Source organism: Acinonyx jubatus, chromosome B1 (genome assembly GCF_027475565.1).
Source record: "Acinonyx jubatus isolate Ajub_Pintada_27869175 chromosome B1, VMU_Ajub_asm_v1.0, whole genome shotgun sequence".
NCBI classification, from domain to species: Eukaryota; Metazoa; Chordata; class Mammalia; order Carnivora; family Felidae; genus Acinonyx; species Acinonyx jubatus.
Genome location: NC_069382.1, coordinates 195,909,826 through 195,931,040, shown reverse-complemented (window position 1 = coordinate 195,931,040; position 21,215 = coordinate 195,909,826). Strand labels below are relative to the sequence as shown.

Sequence of the window (21,215 nt, the reverse complement as noted above, 5' to 3'; positions counted from 1 at the left end):
TGGCCTCTAGTCCAGTCCAAGCCCAACTTTGCAAACCTGCTTTTCGCAGCACCATGTGACGAGGCGCGGGGCTTCTGCCAACATATTAATAAAGCAGCACTCGTCCATCTGTCTCGGCATCCCTGTGGACCGCTCCATCATCGCCCCAGCCCTGGAGGGAGAAAAACAGCGTGGGAGGAGCCTGGGCACCGTGACTCGCTCGCAAACCGCGTGGGACCATTTCAACCCCTTCAAAAACAGAGCAGCCTATTTCGGGGAGTCTTGGCCAGTTTCACAGGTGAGTTTAGGTAGCTTACAACATAAATGCGGAAAACAAAATGATAAAAATAGAAATTTGGGACCAAGGAATTTTAATGTCGAGGAGAAAGCAAGACAATTTTTAACAGGAGACCGGAGAAATACAGATCAAATTGGAGCAGGAAATGAACACAACCACTGGAGAATGAATGTTCGTCAACATGTCAAGAGCTCAAGCACCGTGTCACTTAACTAATGTTCATTTAAAATCTAAGAACTAGGGGCACCTGGGGGGCCCAGTCGGTTAAGCTTCTGACTTTAGCTCGGATCACGTTCTTGCCGTTCGTGGGTTCGAGCCCTGCGTTGGGCTGACACCTCAGACCTGGGAGCCAGATTTGGATTCTGTGTCTCCCTCTCTCTCTGCCCCTCCCCTGCTCATGCTCTGTCTCTCTCTAAAATAAACAAACATAAAAATTTTTTTTAATGAATAAAATCAAATCCAAGAACTGGACATTAGTCCCATTTTACAGACGATACACTGAGTCTCAATAGACTGTCCTGAAGCCAGTGACCTGGGACTCAAATTCAGGCTTGCCTGTCTGGGGGTTCTCTACTGTCATGGCACCACGTGGCCTCTCAAACGTGGTTTAGCTCTGAGCTTCCTTTTAGTCAGAGGGGAGAGGATGACGCACAATTTTCATTATCAGAATGAGGGAACGTTCCAGCTCCTTGGTAAAAGCAAATATCTTTTTCATGCACTAACTTCAAAAAAGGCATCATTCGGGTAGAGTCAGGGAAGGCTTCACCAACGAGCAAAGGGCGCGGTTTTGTGGTACAAAAGAGAGCTCGCCCGGTGAACAGGCGTAGGAGGGATTCAGGGACTTGGAACAGCACGTACAAACACCTGGACAGCTGTCTGGAACCACCCGATGCTGGCGCGTGGCTCCGGGGAGTCCAGCCCTGGTGGCGGACCATGTGACATTACCTAATTTAATAACGTCATAAAGCCTAGTCAGGTTGGAAAACCAAAGAGGAGCGGAGAGAAAATTTAATTTAAAGGAGTGGAATAAAATCTTATTACAGCAGGCTCCACTAATTTGGAACAGGCAGTCTTTCAGCGAGGTAAAACGGAGCATTTCAGGAGCTGATTTATACCGTAAGCAAGATCAGAGAGAGAGCTGATGTATAACGTAAGCAAGATTGGAGGCACCGGTTCAAAGCCGCAGAGGCTGGTAATTGGTTTTCAGATATCCGGGAGTGCACGGTCACATAGCAACAAAGATAGGCTAATGACAAACACTTAAGATATTCATTAAAAGAGGTCCCCATACTACCGCTCCTGTCTACACCTTATTAGGCTCTCTACTTCCCGCACGTTGCTGATGTACATAGGTCTGCCTCCCTGGGGCTCTTTCTGTACAAACAACCACCTTGCATCCTTAATTAAAATGACACTCATTGCGTGCCCCCGACTTTAGCTGGGCCTGGGGTAGAGACAGGTATCACACGCCACGCATCTGAATTCTACCGCCCCATAAAGGATCTCCGGAGGCTCCAGAGTCCTTCGAGATTAACACCTAGACACAAAACCTGGGACTGGCTCATGGTTCATGAGAAATCTCATTACTCCCAGTACAGACCTTGAGGGTGTGGGCAAAATGGAAATTGTCAGAGTGGTTTAGGCTGATTTTCCCTCTCGCTGCACCTCATACGAAAGTGCGTAACTCGGAGGGGAAGCAGGATTAACCACCTCTGTGTCAACGCGGCGCACGGCAGGAACGTTAAACCAGCTTGATGCCAAGACCTGCCATTTGTGTCTCCCACATGACCTACTCAACCTAAACGCGAAGTGAGGACATGTTGTGTTGTGTGCACGTGCCGTGAAGCCCAAGCTCTTGAACCTGTGCTCACGCTGCCCCTGCACCCAGGGCTTCCTTCTTCCTCTTTTCTGCTTCCTGAAATCCTGCCTCGTCGTTAGGATGGAGTGCAACGTCGTCACCCCCTGGACTGTCAGAATAAACGTGGACCACAGAGCTGACCGTGCTGGGGTAGGAGTGTGGGGCCCATTCCTACCCCCGCTCTTGCCACACTGACCATTCCCCCCCACGGTGAATTTCAATGCTTTCTTCTACTTGTCCTGCAGGACCCACCTCAAATATTCAGAAAACCTTTACTGAAATCATGATCAATAATCTTCTAAAAAAGATCAGTCTTACTGGGAATCCGAGACGTGTACTCAAACAATGTACCATCCAATTCGCTGCAGGGAAGGAGGTGAAGGAGGCATTCCTGCAGACTGCTTATCAAGAGGGCACATGCTAAAACGCAGTTATGGGGGGGGGGGCGCCTGTGTGGCTCAGTTGGTTGAGTGTCCGACTCCTGATGTGGGCTCAGGTCATGATCCCGGGGTCACGGGATCGAGCCCTGTGTCAGGCTCCACACTGAGCATGGAGCCTGCTTGGGATTCTCTCTCTCCCTCTGCCCCTCCCTCAGTCATGCACGCACTCTCTCTCTAAAATAAAAATAAATAAATAAATAAATAAATAAATAAATAAATAAATAAATAAATAAAAACAGGGGCGCCTGGTTGGCTCAGTTGGTTAGGCATCCGACTTCAGCTCACATCATGATCTTGTGGTTCGTGGGTTCGAGCCCCGCATCGGGCTCTGTGCTGATGGCTCGGAGCCTGGAGCCTGCTTCGGATTCTGTCTCCCTCTCTCTCTGCCCCTCCCCTGCTCATGCTCTGTCTCTCTCTCTCTCTCTCTCTCTCTCTCTCAAAAATAAATAAACATTTAAAAAATTAAAAATAAATAAGTAAAGAATAAACTGTAATTTCACAGTATTTTCCAAAAACCTTTCAATCCAGTGTGCTCACTTCTAGGAATTAGTATTTGAAGAAAACCATCAGAGATGCCATGTTTTATAATCACAATAACAGCTAACTTTGGGATTTAACCATTGTTGGGCACCATGCCTCATTATACCTAGAGTTTGTGAGCTCTCCATCCTGAGAAGTGCTCAGGATGACACAGACGAGTATATGTCAGCCACCTTAAAGAGAAACTGACATGAGCAAGAATGCAGTGTGCTTTAGACATGGCTATTATTGTCACTCATGTCCTCTGGAAAACAACGACACGTGTTCTACCATGGAACATAACCCAGCAGGACTTCCCCCAGGTGGGATCATGCACTGTTGGTAAATTTAATAACACAATTAACCATACCTCTAGGTCAAGAAAACCAAATCTCTGAGCATCTTGGTAATTCTTCAAAAGGCATCTGATGAAATTCAAAAACGATTCCAAAGATAAAAAAATTCAAAATCGATTCCGGGAATGAAAGGATAATATCCTCAAGGCCATCAATGCAACCAAAGACGCGAACTAGACAAGAGGCACAACTATTGGAAAACCAGACTCTGTTGACTTCTCAGTCAATTATTCACTCATTCTCATGATATTTCCGGAGTGAATTCTTTGTGATCAAGTTCTCGTGGCTCAGAAATGATGCATTCATTTTGGAGAAGGAAGTAAATACACAACAGAGCAGATAAATAAACAGGATAATTTCTGACGGTGACAAATGCCCAGAAGAAAGCGGTAGAGAGTGGTGAGAAAGAGACCAAAGGACTCCAGCCACAGTGGAATATCCCCACTGCACATTCTCCTTCTCCCTCCAGGGACCAAAGGGGCTCCCCAAAGTTCAGCGTGAAAACCATGGGTCAGTCTACCTACCCCCATGCCTTGTAGCAAAGTGCGACCGAGAGGAAGACCAGTGATGACAGAGGGTCAGCCCCGGACAGCAGGTGATCTACAGAGCCGGGCACCCCTACCACCCTGCCCTGTGTGATTCGCACAGGGCGACAATGCACCAAGGCCCATCCGCAGTATGAGCTCTCTGCCTGCCACACTCCCCACCTCCCCTATCGCCCCACCCACACCCAATCCCTTCATTCATTTCTTACGTGCCCGCCCATGCAGGCATCCGAATGTGTAAGTTCTGACTTGGCATGGCTCCTGGCCCCAAGAACCTGAGGGTAAGACCATTTCTCAAGCCCACTTGTTCATGGTTTCTTCCAAACCAACTGAGGTCCCAGGGGACTGGGTGCCTGCTGCTTCTAAAGAGGTTTGAATGGGGCGTAGGGAGAAGCATGCCTCCCTTGGCACCCGCCGTTACTGTGGGTGTTGCAGATAATCCTGAAGAAGAGCAATGCTACCCCAGCCCAACTCCACGCAGAGGAGCGGCTGCTTGTCTGCCCCGGACGGAGCCTCCGGGACGCTGCCTGCATTCCCCACAGGAGTTCTTCCTTCTGCTTTCTCACTTCCTGACAGCATATCCTACGTTGAATTTCTAAGAGGTGGTGTTAGTGGCTTTAATCCATTTGGGGGACAAAACCATAGGGTGGGAAAGGAATGAAAGAAAGAAGACGGAAGGATGGGGGGAAAGAAAGAGAAGACCCTTGCAGAGTGGTACCCGGCCCACAGCAGGCTCTCAACATCCAGTGTCACGGGGGCTGTGGGCCGTGGATCGCAGGTGCCGCCACTGAGATGACCCCAGTGCCTTTGGCACGGCACTGAATGCCGTCAAAGGCGGAACAGGAAGCCCACTCAGTCCCACTCCTATCGCGCTTCCATCCTGATCATCGCGAGGAGAAAGACTGGCTTCAACGCTGGCCTGTCTCCACCACTCTGCCACTACCCATCAGTCAAACAACAAACCACTTGGTCTCCAGTTCACACCCTTGGCAGACGACGGTACTTAGCCGTAACTTAAGGACAGCGTGTAAGTTTCATGGTATGTATTTCCCATTACACGAGAAACCGAATGGCTATGAAAATGTTAACTCTGTAACATGCATGCAAATGGTCCTCCGATACAAAGATGGTGTGCGTGTGACCGTGAAGGGTCCATGAGGAACCAGCACGAGGCCTTCGCTTCCTTTTCCGTGACCTCACAGAGTCAATTTACCCGCTAGAAAGTGGATAATCGCTTTGCGGGGGCATTTCAACAACTGTTTTACTGGTTGCGATGTGCCTGGAACATGCCAGGTTGCTAGCATAGGAAGGAGGTTGTGGGGGCAGGGCGACAGCAGCCCAGAGGCTGGAGGAACACGAATCTGGTAGAAATAGGTTTTACAAATGCCCCATTTCCCTCTTTAGTGTGAGCTAATGGCCTCAGACCTATCTTTCAGAAACCACAGTGGCAAATCAAACGTGCATGCCCTGCCGACCAAAAAAATACCATTCTGTAATGAATGAGGGGGGGAAATAATTAAATCTAAAAGCGGAAAAAGATTTCTGAGAGCAAGAAGCATTTAAGTGCATTGTTCTACTGCTGTGGCCCATATGCTTTGTGTATTAAACTCAGCATGTTAGGGGGGTAATTTATCATGCGTGCAAAGCATGTTGCACTCTGCTAGGAGCTATGGGTAAAGACATGAAAAGGCCTCATCCCTGTCCTCAAGGACCCACTGGGGAGGACAGGTGGCTCCCTCCTTCCTTGCAAACTTCCCTCTCTCTTTTCTCTTCCAATCCCTTGAGAATCCGCTATGCCCCAAGCCATGGACTGGGTGCAAACATCCAATTCAACATAACCCATTATTATCAAGCGCCCACATATGTCTAATACTGGTTTAGGGCCTTTTAGACATTCTGAAAAACAAAAAGTCTACAAAGAAATGAGCAAACACGCTAACATCAGAGACAGACAGACAGAATATTTCTTTATTTATAAACAAAACAGGACAGCACGACAGGCAAAGCCTCGAGCTACAAGAAGCTCACGGTCTGGCCCCGCCTCCCGTGTACGAACCAACGAGCCGCGGACCCCTCTTTCAAGATGCTCCGACGGAAGAATGACACGGCCACACGAGCAGGAGCCACGTGCTGCGGGAACAAGGATTTCTCCTTCTGAGAGGAGGCGCTCGGCAGGGATGGCTCTGAAGGATAAGGCTTTCTGAAAGTGGCTGCTTTTGTAAGTTTGCCGTTCAGCGTATCAACAATCCAGCTAACACGTTGGGCTTCTGAGTCAGCAGCCTTCCTGAAATCCCTTCTTGCACATGTGTCAGATGGACCGGGCTCGAAACACTGACTCTCCACCTTACTGGCCCCACGATGCCGGGGACGTTACTGTACCCACCGTATCTCCGTCATGTCATCTACAGATCTACAGACCGAGCCCACCACTGCGTCCTTCTTTTCTCTTTTGCATGGGAAGAAGGTTCACGATCTACTGGAGGGAAGGGGCTCGGGAGGCGGGGAGGGTGAATGAGGTCCAGTCTTGCAGAGGTGAAGTGACACGAGCAGAGAGCAGGATCCACCAGCACTGTGGAGGCCAGGAGGCAGGCAGGGGGACAATGGCCCACAGAGACCTGGGAAGGGCTCACCCCATGGCTGTTACCCAGGGAACCACAGCCAGAGTCTTAGAAAGGGCAGCGGCTGTGGGCACAGCTTCTTCAGGATCAGCCAGGCAGGGGACACAGTGGTGGGGAACAGGGGAGAGCAAAAGACTCGACCTTGACCTTCCGGGGCCCTGGGGGCCAGGATGTTATGTTGTAGGAAGAGATGTGTGGAGACACGATGGTCCCACAGCAGGCATGCAGAGCAGAGGTCTGGCTGGGGATCCAGGAGCAGGAGGAACGACCCTCACGGTTCCCGGGGATGGGCGTTCTAAGAAAAGAGCACCGTTTTGGACGGGAGACCCTGTAAATCCCCACTGTGCCCTCCATGGGTTGTGCGGCTTTTAAACTGATACTTTCGTTTACTGCCGCCTCTGAAACTGCTCCCCCAGCAGAAGCGCCAACACCGTTTATCAGTAAACACACTTTCCTGAGAGCAGACATTTATCACAATCTGTTTTCTGGTCTCTACTGCCCGCACTTCCTTCTTGACTTCTTGGGCACCGCGGGGCACCCGGCTGAGCGGGAAGCACGCACAGTGGCCCTTTCCTGTCCCCTGTGGTTTCTGCCACTGGCCTGGGGCACATTACTTAGCACGGGTGCAGAACACAACACGCTTCTTCAACCACTGACGAGCTGCCTTTGATTTTACAAGTTGGGATGCATTTTCATTAAACCCGTTCTTTTGTGAACTTGAACACAGTGTCTGGGTCATGCCTCTCTGCTTATCAAAGCTGGCTGCGCCTGGGCCCAGCTCTTAGCCCACAAAGCAGCCTGTGGGTTGTCAAAGCTGACTCACAGAGCAGGAGACACAATCTGGACTCCTGGCTGTCAAATGATTAAGCAGCAAAAATCCTTCCTTGACTGAAACCAAAGGTAAAACAGTAACACATAAGTATAGGGAAAGCAGGCGCGCCTGAGTGGCTCAGTGGTTAAGCGTGGGACCCTTGGTTTCCGCTCAGCTCATGATCTCAAATGGTTCGTGGGTTTGAGCCCCGTGTCAGGCTCCACAGGGTGAGTGCAGAGCCTGCTTAGGATTCTCTCTCTCCCTCTCCCTCTCCCTCTCTGTCCCTCCTCTGCTCGTGCTCATACTTGCACTCTCTCTCTCTCTCTCCCTCCAAATAAATAAATAAATAAACTTTAACAATAAAGGCTAGGAATGTAGAAAGTGGCAGGATGGAGCCTGGTCCCTACACACTCAACCCCATCAGCTCCAGGACCCCTAAGGGACTTCCTGGACCCCCTGTGGAAACCAAGGGAAAACCAGTGGATGGAGCCCTTGGCTTCCAGTCCACAGCTGGGAAGACTGCAGCCCGGAGGAGGAGCACATCAGTTTTCCAGTTAGTGGATAAGATCCCAAGGGCAGGTCTTTTTCCCTTCAAAATCCCTTCATGGCTTCAAGCAACGTTTATGGCACCAGCCAGAAAAAAGAAAGGAGCGCCATGTTCCAGACAGTGTCGCCTCTGGAGTCAGACAGGCTGGGCGTGAATCCCGGCTCCACCCCCAGGAACTGTGGGGCCTGCACAGGGAGCCGCTCAGCTGCTCTGAGCCTCAGTTTCCCCATCCGTAACAATACCTGCCAGGGAGGGCTGCTGTGAGTCTTCAGGGCCATGAAACCCCAAAGCTGCCACCTCCTTGGGGAGCATCCCTGATGCCACCAAGGGATGCCAAATGTCCCCTCACTTCTCAGTCCCAGTGGCCTGAGCCTCCTTCTCAGCGCTTGCCAGAATCTTGAATTACGCATACGTTGATCATTACTTGATTTTTGCTCGTGTCCCCCCCCCTGTAGACTGGGGAAGGGAACGTTCCACGCAGGCGAGGTCGTGTCTATTTTGCTCTGCACGTTATCACCAGCACGCCCACCAGACAGGGTCCTGGGGAAGAACGAATAACCCACGTGAAGCACTTGGCGCAATGCCAGGTATCCAGCAAGCGCTTAATAGATGTCAGCTCTCCGAATCGCCACCAGCATTAACCCCCAGAATAGAAAAAGGTCACCTTCCTTCCCTAGCTCCACAAACTCACTCCGGATCACAAGGAGGGGGATGGAAACATCATGTGTTCGGCCGGTGCACAGATCAGCAAAATAATTCCTGCTGGGCTGAAGTGTTCCTGGGGGCTGAAGTGTTCACCGTTGATTTTGGTTTCCAGGTCAGGGTGGGTCAGTGAAAAACCAAAGGAGCTGGCCACCTATGGCTCTCGGTGTAGGATTTCGGGGGGAGAAGGGGACACTGACCCATGCAGTTCACCCATTCAACAAGTACTTACGAAGCCCCTACTGGACGCCAAGACAGGCTTCCGAGTGCTGGAGACAGAGCAGGGAACATGCAGACGGATGTTCCCCCCGCCGGCCCCCCGCCCCGTGGAGCCAGCCTTCCTTCCCGTGTGCACGTGACGCAGACACGGAAAGCAAGCAAGATAGAGACATCACATGCATTTTGTGTTGTAAGGCGAACCAGGTGTCATAGCGGGTGAAGCAAGGAAGAGGGCTAGTGGACCAGGGACAGGCAGGGCGGGCTGAGAAAGACTCAGAGAGGAGGTCACCGCGATCAAGATCGGAAGGAAGTGTGCCTGCAGGTGTCCAGAGATTGTCCCAGGAGAGCAAACACCTGGGGTGGCGGGGTGGGCGGCCCCCGGCTGCTGGAAGGACAACAGGGAGGAGGCCACATGACCTGCCCAAACGGGAGGAGCTAGAGAGCCACAGCCTCCGACTTAGTTACGCTCCCTGCAGCAGGTGAGTCCCCCCGCCCCCGCCCCGCCCCGCCACGAACGTGCATGACATCGCAAGGCGGTGTTTGTGTCTCTCTGGGATGTGAACTGCACACACCATTGCCGGGCTTTCACCCGCCGGACCTCATCTGCCTTGGCCTTCACAAAGCAGGGAAGGGAGGGAGCCACCGTCCCCGTTTCACAGATGGGGAAACTGAGGCTCTCCAAGAACACCATCCTAGGAGGAGAAGGACTTTTGCCACTTTCCATTTTTTTTGTCCAGTAATACACCCCGCCACGTTCCCCTTCCTAATTCTCTTATGACATCCCTTTCCCTGAGGGTGGGGCTCGCCACTGACTCATTCCTGTGTGTGAGGCTTACCCCCCCGTCCCAGATCCCAGAAGTTGGGTCTGGAGAGGGCACCGGCTTTGCTGTGAGATCTGGGACTCTCGGGATCGCGCTGGAGCTGGTTTATCCCGGCTCACGAGACCTGCTACGTTTTCAGCAGTTTTGCAAGCTGGTTGACTTCATGCTGTCAGCGTGAACTCAGCCATGTCTTAGTCCGTTCGGGTGGCTATGACAGAATATCACAGAGAGTGGCTTATACACCATAGAAATGTCCTTCTCACGGTCCGGGAGGCCAGAAGTTCAAGCCGCAGACAGATCTGGTGTCTGCTGAGCGTCAGCTTTCCGGCTCATAGGTACCTGTCTTTTCACGGCGTCCTCACACAGACGGGGAAGGGGGCTCCTGTGGGGCCCCTTTTAATAAAGGCAGTCGTCTCATTCGTGAGGGCTCTACCCTCATGACTTAATCACCGCCCCAAGGCCTTCTCTCCTGCTGCCATCCCACTGGCAGTCAGGCTGCAACATACGAATTTGGGAAAGACACAAACATTCAGTCCACAGCACGCCGTGACATCACGGAGATCAGCGAACTCTGCAATGCACGGCTTGCTCTGTTTCCCCGTGGAAAGCGGGATGTCAAGCACTGACTGCTACATTCTTGCTTCCAGTCCCAACGCGGCCTCCTGTTGGCTCTGTAGCTTTGCATAAATTATTTAGGCCCCTAGCCCTCGGTTTCTCGAACTTTAAATGGGGCAGGGTAACATCCACCCTGCAAGACGGTGCTGAGGATTAATGAAGATATAATAGGGGGCGCCTGGGTGGCTCAGTCCGTTAAGCGCCCAACTTTGGCTCAGGTCATGATCTCACGGTTCGTGAGTTCAAGCCCTGCGTCGGGCTCTCTGCTGACAGCTCGGACCTGGAGCCTGCTTCGGATTCTGTGTCTCCCTCTCTCTCTGCCCTCCCCCACTGGCGCTCGGTCTTCTCTCTCTCTCCCAAGAATGAATAAACATTAGGAAAAAAAAGGTATAATAGGAAAGGAGCCATGCACCATACGTGATCGATAAAGGTGGTATTACTGATATTATCAGGCACTGAAGAAGTGTGGGCTGAATTCATAACTCCCGCACACGCCAAGGACACTCCTAACTACAGAACAACACATGAGGGGCAGTCAGAGACATGGGCACATGAAGGTGTCTGTTGGGTCAGAAGGTGGGGAGAGCAGAGAACCCCAAAGACCATCAGCAGGTCTGAGGCATGTCTTCGCTCTTCCCATGACCTTGGGCAACCCCCTGACCTTCTGGGTGGATTGCAGGATCCCCCATTCACCCACAGGGATTGTCTGAGACGCCAGGGTCAGTGTCCCGGGCCCGGCTCCTCCCTGCCTGAACCCTGCGTCTGCACAGCAAGACTTCCGTCTCCTCACTCCGCCCTCTCCACAGGCCAGTGCCCACCCTCTGGATGTCCGAGAGCAGCCTGGGCCATCCTGCAATCCACAGGCACAGCCCCAACTCTGTCCCCTTCAGAAGAGCAAACCTGTGGCCCTTAAACATAAAACCTGGGAAATGTGTCCCCTTGAAAGCACAAGCCGAAGTTACAAGCGATGTTACCAAATCCAAGAACAGTAAAGTTTGTGAAAAGGAGCCAGGACGAGACAGCATCACCTCTTGCCCCCTTTCATTAAGGGAGTTTCCATGGTGATGGAGACTGAAGAAGCTACTGTGAACATTTTCCATCTGCGTGTCCCGGGTGGGCCAGGATATCACCTGACTCCAGCTCACGGGGGACATGAGTAATCTGTATTTTTTAAAGTTATCCCAGGTCCCCAAAGGCTGACAGTGGCTACTCAAGACGTAAGGAAGAGGGCAGGGGAGCACATCAGCCGTGGCTTGATGTCTGTCCTCTCTCGTCTGCAAGTTCTGTGAAGGCAGAGTGACTCTCGCTCACTGTTCCGTCACCAAGGCGGGCACAGCGTTGGCCGTATTGCATGTTGGCCCTTGACACTGAATGAATGAACTTAGCGAGCCTCAGGTGCTGGGGAGAGGCGTGGCCCATTCCCCAGGCAGCTGGCTGCTGGTGGTAGAAACAGACACACAAGCACACAAATGGGACAGGGCTGTCCTGTGCTCTAACAGCGTCCGGGAGGACACCAGCTGTGGGCGTGGCCAGCAGTGCCGAGGAGGCTTGATGCCTGGCCTACAGGATCCAAGAGGGCAAGATTTTCTTCATCCCTGGACCCTCAGAAAGTAATATAGTACCTCGTACACAATAAGGGTCCAATTAATACCCATTTAATGAGCGGATACTTGGGGGAAGATAAGCAGTTCTCACAGTGAACAAAGGGAGATGGTCCAGGCAGGAAAGAAAAAGCATGTGCAAAGGCCCGGAGACACGGAAACAGCAAGACAAATGACAGGTGCCACTAATCGGTAGGTTTGGCTGGAACAGAAATGGACCAAGATGGCAGCAGAGGTTGGCGTCAGTGGGGGAGGCTGATGCGGTGTCAGAAGCCAGGTCACGAGGTCACGGGGAGACATTTAGCCTGTGGGGTTTGGGATGCCATTGCCGGCTTCTGCGCAGAGATATGGCGACCTCGGATTTGCACGTGGATAAGATTTGCCCTGTGTTATAGGCTTAACGATTGTGTCCTCCCCACCCAGTCCCCAGCGGGATGGGATCTGGAGATGGGGCCTTTGGGTGGAGCCCTCATGATGGAATTAGTGCCCTTTAAGAAGAAACAAGAGAGAGCGTGTTCTCTCCCCCTCGCCCCGTGTGAGGACCCAGCAAGAACACTGACGGACAGCAGCACACCAGGAAAAAGGCTCTCTCCAGAACCTTCCCGGGCCGGCACCCTGACCGCGACCTCCAGCCTCCAGAACCGCGAGAAATATGTTCTGTTGTGTAAGCCGCCTCGTCTGTCATAATCTGTGACGGCAGCCGGGAAGGACTAAGACACGCCAGGACGGCACAGTGGTGATGGATAACCGTGGCTGAACGGAGAAATGCCGAAATGCCAGTTGGGAGGCTGTAGCAATAGTCAAGGCCAAGGATGATTATTTTTATGGAAATGAGGCTGTTCAGCAACTGATGACTATAAAGGGCTTGTATCCTTCACCAGAAGTTCCCGGTGGGGGCGGGGGGGGGGGGTGCTTCCAGTCTCTGTCCTCCCCCCCCCCCCCCCGCAAAGTCCTTCCCGCCCCCCTGCTTCAGCCAGGGCAGTTCCACATGTAAACACCTTGCACAGTTTCACTTCGAAGTCTCAACACTCAAAGATGTATCAGCTTCTACTTCAAGTGGTCCTTTCTTGGCTCCGAGTGGTGCACAGAGACCTGTGTCTTGACTCAGTCCGTGGCTACTCAGGGAAGGTTCTAGAAATCCACACTTGCTACGAGGACTGTTTAAAATGGGGCGCCTGGGTGGCTCGGTCGGTTAAGCGTCTGGCTTGATTTTGGGTCCGATCTCAGGGTCGTGGGAATGCGCCCCGCATCGGGCTCCACGCTGCCCCTCCCCCAAGTTCGTGTGTGCTCTCTCTCTCTCAAAACAAAATTTAAAAAAATGAAGTAAAGTAAAGTAAAATAATTGTAGGCTGCCTGTCCTCATCCTGTCCTGCCAGGACATTCCCACAGTGACGTCAGCAGTAAAATGGGCAGGGGAGTCACCGGAGACATCGTAAATGCCCCATTTTAACAGCTACTCTAGTAAATACAGGCAATCGGGTGAGAGGGAACGGGTTTTGAAAATAGAATGAGGGCACAGGTAAGCAGTCCAAGCGGTGGAGGCCAACCCGAGGGAGCAGGTGCTAAGAACATCAATGCCAACCGAGACCCGAGACCCAGTGGCCGCCTCTCACCCAAGAGCCTGTGGGCACCTGCTCGGGAGGACCCCCACTGGCCCTTACAACCACCGTACGACATAGTTATCCTTCCTTCCCCATTTTACAAGTAAGGAAACTGAAACACAAAGAAGAGAGTCAGTTTGCTCTCAAGGGCTCCGTATTCCCCTGCCAGGGACACCACAACACGATTCCGGGACCTGGAAGGCTTCGGCCACAGAAGGTCATTTTCTTGCAGCTCTGGAGACAAGTCTGAGATCAAGGTGCCGACGTGGCTGGGTTCCGGTGACGCCCTCCTCCCTGTTTGCAAACAGCCGCCGTCTTGCTGTGTCCTCATGGCAGAGAGACACGTTTCATCTTCTAAGGCCACGGTCCATTCTGTCCAGGGACCCACCCTAATGACCTCATGTCACCTAATAACCACCTGAAGGCTGTCTCCACATACGGTCACACTGGGGGACAGGGCATCAGTGCACGGGCTGGGGGACAGGGGGACACGGTTCAGTCCATTGCAGCCTCGAAGCCTGCAGGAGGCAGGGCCGCTCCAAGAACCCAGGAGGCCAGACCCGGAGCCCAGGTGCCGAAACGTGGCCCCCCGTCTCTCTCCTCCCCACGTCTTGAGGCCTCCCACTCACACACCTCCCGCACCCTCCTCCCCAGCGTCCCCTTTCCCCTTTGCCCTGCCCCAGAGAGCAGAACAGCATCGCTTCAGGACCCCCGGACAGCACCCTGGATCACCCCAGGCTCGGGAGCACACAGCCTTCTTTATTCCTCGGACGCAAAACTGCCATGCAAAGAATCCGTGCCCAGCCTTCACCTCACCAGGTCGGGAACACGCCAGCAAGTGAGAAGGGGGCACAGTGAGGATTCCCGAGGCTGCAATAACTTCACCCTCCTCGTAACCGAGATGAAAAGCTGACCTGTAATCGATACAAAGCGGCGGCGTCCTCAGGACCCCGACGAGCAGCTGCACACGGCGCTCCCTTCCAGCGGGGGCCAGAGAGCCAGCCAAACAGAGGCCCCGGCCCGAGGGTGTCGGGCAGGGGGCCGGGGCCTTCTCACAGCCGCTGTGGGGTCTGGGCTGACACCAGACACCCCGGGGCTCCGTCCTGTCTCCTCCACTTACTGGCGGTATGAGTCAGTGACCCCACCGGTATGATGGGGACGACAGCGTTAGGATGATAGTCGGAAACCACAGAGGCCGTTCGGAGGACTGGGAAAGTTAAGGAAACTCCTCAAGACATGCTCGTGGTCATCCCCCGGCAGGAACTGAAAACCTCAGGGCACGGCGGGATGGTCTTGAGTTTGAACTGCCATTCGATGGATTCCGGGAGGTAGTGAGCTGTTTTGAGCGCTGCTCTCCCTCTCTGACAAAGGGAGCCCACAGCCCTCACCTTGCAGGACGTTAGGACGACGGCAGCCTGCTGACAGGAAGCACAGGTGGCAGGCTCCGTACGCGGCAGGGACGGTCTCTACCAGTCTCCGGAGCCAGGCGCCAGTCTCCCTCCGCAGGTCTCCGTAGCTCCTCCCTCGTCCTCCCTTCCCAGACGTACCCACCCCCTCCCCCCGCCCCACTGCTTCAGGAATGGGCACAGGACCCGAGCCAGGTCAATCCCACCATGACCTCGGCCCTCTGCTGGGCGGTTCCACTGACAGAAGTCGGGGCAACCCGTGGGCAGCACGAGCCGGGGGAAAGCGAGATGTAGAGGCCACAGGCAGTGGGAATTCTAGACTTCCCAGCTCTACAACCCAAGCGATTCTGTCGCGCGCGGGGGCAAGGTTAAGTTTCTGCATAAATCCTGAGCCATTCGGAACTCCGTCCTGCCCAACGGACTGGTGGGCATGGCACTTCTTTTCACTCGGAGCTTGAAGGGGCACTGCCCACCCATCATCCTTCTACTGTCACGTATTCCCATACGCGCGCACGTACTCTCTTACTGTCAGCGGTATTTCCGTGCACGGAAAGCACACCTTCACTGCGCTCCCTCAGTGGATTCTTCAAACAGACCTAGCAGTAAGCCAGGGCATTTATTATCGCCATTAATGGCACATAGTTCAAGACGTGACTCCGAAGTCCAGCAGCCATTCACTGCCTCTTGCTCCCAATGGAAATGCAACACCACCAACGCCCAGCAACTGCACAGAGCTCCCTCTCTTACCCTGCGCATTCACGTAGTCGTGGGGCTGTGACATTTACCCGGGACTCGGAGCACATAAACACAGCACGGAAAGGTGGTGCCTTCCGAGGGGCCGAACCTAACACGTATCGCGCGTCCGGGCGTCCATCCGACCCCTGTGGTCCCCTGTAAGGAGTCCCCTGGAAAGGCTTCAGCTCAGACCTACCCATCTAAGCATCATTCCCACTGGAAACAGCCCTAAATCGCCCCTGTGCCAGGACACAGGCTAGACGTCTCAATGAACATGTCCATGGTGGAATGTTATGCAACGTTATGTAACTACTAAAAATCACTTACAAAGAATTCGCAATAATAAGCAGATCACGCCCCTACCGGACTATTAATTTGAGAAAGCAGAACACAAAATTGTCATGCATTCAGTCTTTTTTTTTTTTTAATGTTTATTCATGTTTGAGAGATGGACAGACACAGAGCGTGAGCAGGGGAGGGGGAGAGAGCGAGAGGGACACAGAATCCGAAGCGGGCTCCAGGCTCTGAGCTGTCAGCACAGAGTCTGATGTGGGGCTCAAACCCACAAACCCCAAGATCATGACCTGAGCCGAAGTCGGACGCTCAACTGACTAAGCTACCCAGGCACCCTGTCGTGCATTCGTTCTTATACCAATAACATATACGGTCATATCGATACGAGAAAAGAAACACAAAGAGAATTACACACCAAAATGTAATCCAGGGGAGGTGGGATTCTGAATCACTGTTGCCTTCATATGGATTTTATTTTGTGTGTTTTGCAATAAACGTATGTTGCTTTTCTGATTAGAAATTTACTCTTTAGGGGCGCCTGGGTGGCTCAGTCGGTTAAGCGTCCGACTTCGGCTCAGGTCATGATCTCACAGTTTGTGAGTTCGAGCCCCACGTCGGGCTCTGTGCGGACAGCTCAGAGCCCAGAGCCTGCTTCAGGGTCTGTGTCTCCCTCTCTCTCTGCCCCTTCCCCGCTCATGCTCTTTCTCAAAAATAAAAATAAACATTAAACAAAATTAGAAATTTCCTTTTGAAAAATTTCCTTCTAGAGTGACTGCAACATGAGGGGGTTCACTGGTTGTTTCCAAACGACTGAAGTGTCTGGGTCCCTCCCTGGAGACTTGTACTTGCTACTCAGGCTCTAGCGTGTACCATACAGGTAGGCTTGTCCCCATGGAGATGTGCGGCATTGGCCTGCATGGTTTTCTCAAGCAGGACAGCTGATGTCCCCTTGTTCCATCACCCTTGTTCAGAGGGCTCTGCGCGTGAGACACAACGGACATAATGGGTGATACCGTGGGAGGAAGACGAGCTAGACTCGACTTCCCCATCGGGGGTCACTTAGGATGTCCAATGGAGGTGCAGAATGTGTTTCCTGGAACAGCCTGTTCTGTCCCTTCAACAAAATCCCGCTCAGGGAACCTTGAGCAAATGCCTCCAACATGTCTGCAACCGTGTGAGACTCTCAGAGACGCAGAACCAAGAGATGGCACCCCCTCCTTCAGGGAGCAAGCTATTCCTCGGAAAGCAGACAAGTAAGCCAGCGATTTGGATCCGGGCTCACTGCGGGCAAGGCTGTGCCGGTGGGTCAAGCACAGAGCAGGTGGAGACGGTGAGGGGCACTGAGCTGGCCCGTGGGTTAGGGAAGGCTCCCGCCCCGAGTGACCTCTAAGCAGGATGAAAGTAATGTGCAGGATTTGGTTAGAGGCAGACGGGGGTGAGACGCACGTGGAAATTTCAGGCAGAGGAGATACCACTGCAAAGACACAGGGGCAGGAAACCACGAGCAGGCAGCATTTCTAGGATGCCAATTTAGAGCAGAGACAGTAGCCAGGGAGGGGATGGAGAGAAAGTTCTAGAACATGGATAAAGGCAGGCCTTGGGCGCCATATTCGGAACCTGGAATTCAGCACATCCACACTGGGCAACCCTCCTGAGGCTTTTTTGCCATCAACACTATGGGAGCTATTTTTTTAAAGAGTTCAGTTCCCCTCTATTCGGGCTTCTCTTACGACATTCCACGTGTTTTCTTGGAAATACAAAACCCTTCCCTTCGAAATCTATTTTCAACTCTGATCCATCACACAAGAGACCAGAATTAAAATTCAAGTGAGCAGGTGCTAGGGTGCCTGGATGGCTCAGTCAGTTAAGCGTCCGACTGACCCTTGGTCTCGGCTCGGGTCATGGTCTCACGCTTCGTGAGTTCAAGCCCCACCTCGGGCTCCGAGCTGAGAGCACAGAGCCTGCTTGGAATCTCTCTCTCCTCTCTTTGTCTCTCTGCCCCTCCCCTGCTGACGCTCTCTCTGTCTCTCAAAATAAATATACTTAAAAATACATATTAAGAACAGCAAGCAGATTCTTCCAGATTTCACGAGAGCATGCACCCCACAAGATAGCCATCGGAGTACGCGCTCCGCAAAATACCCCGAAGAATATCCGAGCGCAGCAAGTGTCCTCGCTATGCCTCCACCAGGCAGAAGCTTCCCCCGAGCACGTGGCTCCACAGTGAGGCTGGCACAGGAGCCCCGCGTGCGGTCACTCACCACAGGTTGACCAGGAAAGGGTGGTCCAGTCCCCGCATGATCTGCAGTTCCCGGAAGACGTTCCGTACTTCATCCCTCTCGATGCATTTCTGCTTGTTCATGTACTTCATCGCGTACATTTTCTTTGTGTCCCGCTTCTGCACGATGCATACCTGGGCAACGGCCAACGGGGAGAACATTCAGGCCAACGTTTACCAAAATGGAAAGGAAAAAAAAAAACGTCAGCCCCTCCCCACACTCCTCCCTCTGGGCTTGAGTCTCTGTCCCGGAAACTTGCTGGCGGAGCAGGGCTGGCCAGGCCACGACCTCTCCTCTCCGCACCGGTAAGACGAGACCCGGACCAGAAGCACCTGTTGAGCAGGTACTTAGACCGAGCGAGGGCTGTGTGCTGGCAAAGGAGCTGCGGATACAGCCTCAAGGAGCGCCCTCAAGGAGCGCACAGACCGGGAGGACAACACACACACCAATGCCTGCAGCCCCCAGAAATGCGGTGTCACTGCCCACCCGCATCCCCGGGCCCTCCCTGCCTCCGTGCGCACCTCTGCCGGCCAGCCCTGCTTTTCTGGGCTCAAGGATGCTCTCCGCCAAAAGCGCCCGCTTTGCTGCCCAGGCAGCAGACTGGCGACACTGGACAGTCAAGTCCTGCAGGAGCAGCATCCCTGCCCCCGGCCCCTTGACCGTCCCGTGGGGGACGTCTGAGGCTCCCGGAGTCGGAGGGAGAGCTGGCCCACGGGGCACCTGGCTCGATGGAACGTCCTTTACGGGCAGTTTGCTGCCTTTCCTCCCCTGACTCACCTCCCAACCCACCTGCCCCGTGCTGCTGTCACCTCTCCGGTGCCCCGGACTCGAGAGCCTCGGAGGCTGCTCCTGGCGACCCCCAATCTAAGGTGCGTGGGCACTGGGGGAGCGACGGTGGAGCGTGACACAGTGACGGCAGCTCCCCCCATGCCGAGCGCTGGACTGCAGGCCGGACGCTGGGCAAACGCTCTCCCTGGTAATCTGCTCGAGGGCCTCTCCAGTAAAGCCTCCAACTTTCCTCGAGCGGGATGGAGGGCCCCGAGGGCACTGATGAGGACACCCAGCGTCCAACGAGCCCCTAAGTGTCAGGACAGACAGCCAAAGCCAGACAGTCTGACTCGGGAGTGACCCCTTACGGGGGGGAGCAGGGGCTAGTGGGAGAACAGGCCATCACCGACTGGCGTCTTTACAGTAAGAGAAGAGAAGGGAGAAGGCACAGAGGAGAGCGTGATGTGACCGTGTGGGCAGAGCTTGGGGAGGTGACATGTGAACAAGCCAAGGGACACACAGGTTTGCTGGCTGCCCCCTAGGAGAGAGGCACATGATGGACCCTCCCTTGAGCCCTCGAACAGCGAGATCCACTTTTGTTCTAAGCTACCCAGCCCGTGGTTCTTTGTTATGGCAACCAGAGGACACGAAACGGTCTGTACATGTCCCTCACGGCCATCCACCTGTGGCTGAGCGACTCGGCCAAGCACCCCTGTGACCCTCACTCTCCCGCCCGTGGGCATCAGGACTGACCAGGTCTCCAGGCAGCTCCCCAAGGAGCCCAGCAGAGCGTGTGGCCCACGCAGGCGCCCGGTAAACGTGGGCAGGTGGGTGATGGACAGACCGATGGCTGGAATCCAACCCTGAGCCCTGGAGAAAGAGGAGGGGCCGAGGGCACTCAGCTCCCCAAGTCTGTGCTTCCCAGCACCCCACATTCCAGCCCAACCCCGAGGCCTGCGTCCTCTCTACATGAGTCCCTGTGACCAGAGCGATTCCTGCTATTCGGAGTTTAACGCGTGACATTTCAGACAAGAAAATTTCACTGTAATAGCTTCCTAACCGGTCGGTCCCACCTCTGCTCTGACCTCTGCAGACGTCCTTCTGCCTAGTGGAGGCTTCTGAAAAATGGGACTCGAAGCCCTTCAAGGGCTTTCTTTCACCTTCAGGAAATTTTCAAGGTCTGTATCTTGGCATTCCTAGCCCTCCCTGCCTCTGTGACCCCTGACATGTGACACACACAAATACACACACCACCCAACTGTCTCCAACCCTTTAGAACTTCTTCGAAGAATGCCTCCACCCCGGCTGCCATCTTCTTATCCTTCTTGCCTCCTCCCCTACCGTCTCCCCTGCTAACTCTGCCCATTCATTGCTTTCTTTAGGAAGCTTCCTTTTATCCTTAAAGACTGTATTTAGCACTCTTCCCAATGGGCTCCCGAAGTCCCTATTTTTTTATCAAGCTACTTGACATGCTGGTTTATAAATCCTGTGCTGCTTCTTCATATACTGGATTAGGAATCACATGTGGCTCCACACCCTGGATTACGAACCCTGTGCTGAGTCCTACATGGGATTATGAATCCTGTGGTCCTCCATACAGGAGAGATAGAGACAGACAGAGACAGAGACAGAGACAGAGATAGAGATAGGGATAGGGATAGAGATACATATGTGTATTTATTCTTGAGAGAGAGAGAGACAGAATGCGAGTGGAGGAAGTGCAGGGGAAGGTGCAGAGAGAGGGAGACAGAGAACCCGAAGCAGGCTCCAGGCTCTGAGCTATCAGCACAGAGCCCGACACGGGGCTCAAACCCACGAAATGTGGGATCATGACCTGAGCCGAAGTCGGAAGCTTAACTGACTGAACCACCCGGGCACCCTGGAAACTCCTTTTCTTAATGTTTATTTAGTTTTGAGTGAGTGAGAAAGAGAGAGAGGGAGATGGGTGGAGACAGAGAGAGACACAGAATCTGAAGCAGGCTCCAGGCTCCGAACTGTCAGCACAGAGCCGCACGTGGGGCTCGATCTCATAGACTGTGAGATCATGACCTGAGCTGAAGTCAGACACTTAACCCAATGAGCTGCCCAGATGCCCCCATACAGGGGATTATAAATCCGTATTCACTGTCTGATAGTCAGAACCCAGGCATCATGAAGGCAGGGGCCACACTGCCCAGTTCCCTATCCAACCCTAAATTCTCAG

At 53.4% G+C, this 21,215-nt stretch overlaps 1 protein-coding gene across 8 annotated transcripts in view; it reads right to left on the bottom strand.

The window, feature by feature from the left end:
• STK32B (serine/threonine kinase 32B) overlaps positions 1 to 21,215 on the bottom strand; it is a 387,425-nt gene that overhangs the window by 248,083 nt on the left and 118,127 nt on the right. For all 8 annotated transcript variants that reach the window (XM_053217584.1, XM_053217583.1, XM_027033784.2 and 5 more), the window contains one exon: positions 18,227 to 18,378. In XM_053217584.1, coding sequence (XP_053073559.1) covers positions 18,227 to 18,378 — 152 coding nt within the window. The remainder of the gene's footprint in view (positions 1 to 18,226; positions 18,379 to 21,215) is intronic.